Below are 2883 nucleotides of genomic sequence, written 5' to 3'. Positions count from 1 at the left end.
TTGTCAAGCTTACCTGCGAAGTCATCTGGCAGCAACTTCGAGCAGCAGTTATGCCAAAGCCCAAGCCAGAGGACTGGATTCGGATTGCCGATGGCTTCTTCCAATCAGCACAGTTTCCCAACTGTGTTGGTGCGCTAGATGGTAAGCACATCCGCGTAAAAAAGCCTGCTCACTCAGGGTCTCAGTATTTCAATTATAAGCAGTTTTTCTCGGTGGTGCTGTTGGCCTTGGCTGACAGTGACTATCGGTTTATAATTGTCGATATTGGGGCCTATGGAAGCTCTGCGGATGCTGGCATCTTCAGGGCTTCCAGAATGGGTGAACGTCTAGCATCTAACCAGCTCGACCTTCCGGAACCTAGACAGCTTCCAGGATCTACAGGACCACCAGCACCCTTTGTCATTGTGGGTGATGAAGGTTTCGGACTGTCCCCTCACCTGATGCGTCCATTCCCTAGGCGTGGCTTAGATGAACAGAGGCGCATTTTTAACTACCGCCTTACACGTGCAAGACGGTATGTGGAGTGCGCCTTCGGAATTCTAAGCAGCAAGTGGCGTGTGTTCCAGAGCTCCATTCAGATGAATCCTGAAAATGTGACAAAGGTTATACAAGCGTGTGTTGTCCTCCACAATTTTCTGAGGATTCATGAGTCGGCAGTGGACGCAGAGCTGAACCATTTCTCTACTAATTACATCCCTTTGGACTACACACCACATGGAAGACCTGGAGTGTCTGGACTGGCAGTCCGTAATTTGTATACAGACTATTTTGTATCACCTGAGGGAGCAGATCCTTGGCAAAGGGATGTGCTTCGTCTGCCAAATTAAAATTTGAGAGGGACTGTTGTATTTCCGGTTTATGTTACAAATGTTAGTAGTTAAAGTTGCAGTAGTAGAGTAGGGACTCGCAAGAGAATGAGGACCCTTGACGCGGGTTGCGAGCTAATGTATTTCTGTTTTTTTTTTTTTAATTCTTTATTAATTAAAAAAAAAAAAAAAGCGATTATTTGCATTTGGCAGAAATGCAGACCAATACCTCATTATGGTTTGCAATAATAATAAAGACAAACACATAATTAACTATAAACTTATTTTATTTCTTGCATAAAATAGTGTCAACAAACATAAACAAAACTATGTTATATAACTAAATTATAAATTGTAGAAGGATTGCGAAGGTGCAGGTTCATGATGTGGTCGTGGAACTGACTCCCCCTGCTGCATGTGCCCATACTGTTGCTGAGAAGGTCCTGGCATGCCATAAACTGAACGATCGTCACTGAATAGCGGCATTGAGTCTACATATGACGGATGCTGGATGCCTTGCGCGGTTGCTGCAGGTGCTGGAGGGACAGAGTTGAAGGTGCTTGCATCACACCCCCGTCTATGAAACTCGATGGCCTGATGCATTGCACGTGGGTCAGGATGTGTCGCAAATATTTCCACGACTTCCATTAGTGCTGTTTGGCACCTTATCTGTCTGGAAATTGGCACTCTTTTAAGAATATTAGAGAGAGCGCGACAGAAGGTGCCCTCTTCAGTTTCAGTAGCTCTTTTCTCCAAGTGCTCTAATACACGCAAGTCGACTTCCTGCCTTGGCTCTGTACGTGTTGGACCTTTGGCAGAACGTCGACGTTTACCTCGGGGTATAATTTCTTCGTCCGCGGCACAGACTGGATTATCCACTGTTGTTGGTTCCGCTGTCACAGGAGTGGAAGTGGACCTAGCAGTCCCCAAAGCTACGTCAGGCTCTTCAATTTGAGTCTCATCAGAGTCTTCTTCTTCCTCCAGATTATCCTTGGTTCTGTTTGAAAATGAAAACATAATGTTAGGGAATTTTTGTAGTAATTTAACGTCATGTCTACAGCTGGCCAAATACACTATGTATGCATCACTACATGCAGAGCCCTAACTAGGAAAGACAGGGCCGCATAGCAAACTTTTGACTGGGGCCATCCCTCCACTGGGTGTCACCCCCCCCCCTTGTAGATAGTGCCTTTTTTGCTGCCCCCACCCCTGTAGATAACGCCATACAGCCCCACACTGTACACTGTATGGCATTATCTACCGGGGTACTATATGGCGTTATCTATAGGGGGACTGTACGGCGTTATCTAGTGAGGGGGCTGTATGCCGCTAACGCCATACAGGCCCCCCTCCCCGCCCCCCGGACAAATGCCACCTATAGTGTGTCCTACAAATACATGCCTTATCGCTGGCAGCGATAGGGTGAAGGGGGGACTGAAAGTCCCCTTAAGTTCTGCCGTCTGCACATCTCCCAAAAATTGAAAGGAGCGCTGGTTATGTATGCGCACAAGCACGACTTTGGCTCCATTCATTTTGACGGAGCTGGCGAAAGTACGAGGTTTGGGATGGAGAAGTTCAGGGTACTTTCTGTCCCCCGTTCTCCCTGTCAATGCCAGCGATCACACATGTATCCCCTATTCAGTGGTTAGGGGATACATGTCTGTTGTTTAATGTCAGAGCGGGGAGATACCTCCCTGCTCAGCCGTAGTGTTCAGTTGCGTCCCGCTGTAGCCGTCATAGCGGCTGCTAGCGGAGCCTCCGGACATGGTGGAGTCCCCTCATGCCGCGGTCCCCGTAGCAGTCGCTACGGCTGCTACAGCGGTACTTACACAACTGGCTACATGGGCAGACTACAATGATCAAAGTATATAAGCAATACTTACGGGCCAACCTGCATTACATCAAGAAGAAACGAAAGTTGTTTGGTGTACATGTATGGCTTTTTTTTCAGACGTCCGTCTCCGCTCTTCCCCTTGTCATTTATCTCACGCTTTAATTGGTCTCGGCACGTGTTCCAGCGTGTTTTGACGTTTTCGACTATGATATAAAATAAACCAATCACAGATCAACATTTTAG

At 47.2% G+C, this 2883-nt stretch overlaps 1 protein-coding gene across 1 annotated transcript; it reads right to left on the bottom strand.

Annotated features, from left to right (window-relative positions):
* Positions 1–1151: 1151 nt before the first annotated feature.
* LOC142662370 (uncharacterized) lies at positions 1152–2883 on the bottom strand. The gene is made up of 2 exons (XM_075840597.1): positions 2690–2883; positions 1152–1803 (listed from the first exon to the last, which is right to left on the bottom strand). Exons 1-2 carry the CDS (start codon positions 2737–2739, stop codon positions 1152–1154), a joined length of 702 nt encoding a protein of 233 aa, XP_075696712.1. The 5' UTR covers positions 2740–2883.

This window comes from Rhinoderma darwinii, chromosome 10, assembly GCF_050947455.1.
Source record: "Rhinoderma darwinii isolate aRhiDar2 chromosome 10, aRhiDar2.hap1, whole genome shotgun sequence".
In the NCBI taxonomy this organism is placed as follows: domain Eukaryota; kingdom Metazoa; phylum Chordata; class Amphibia; order Anura; family Rhinodermatidae; genus Rhinoderma; species Rhinoderma darwinii.
The sequence above is the reverse complement of the archived record's forward strand: the minus strand, read 5'-3'. Positions and strand labels throughout refer to the sequence as shown.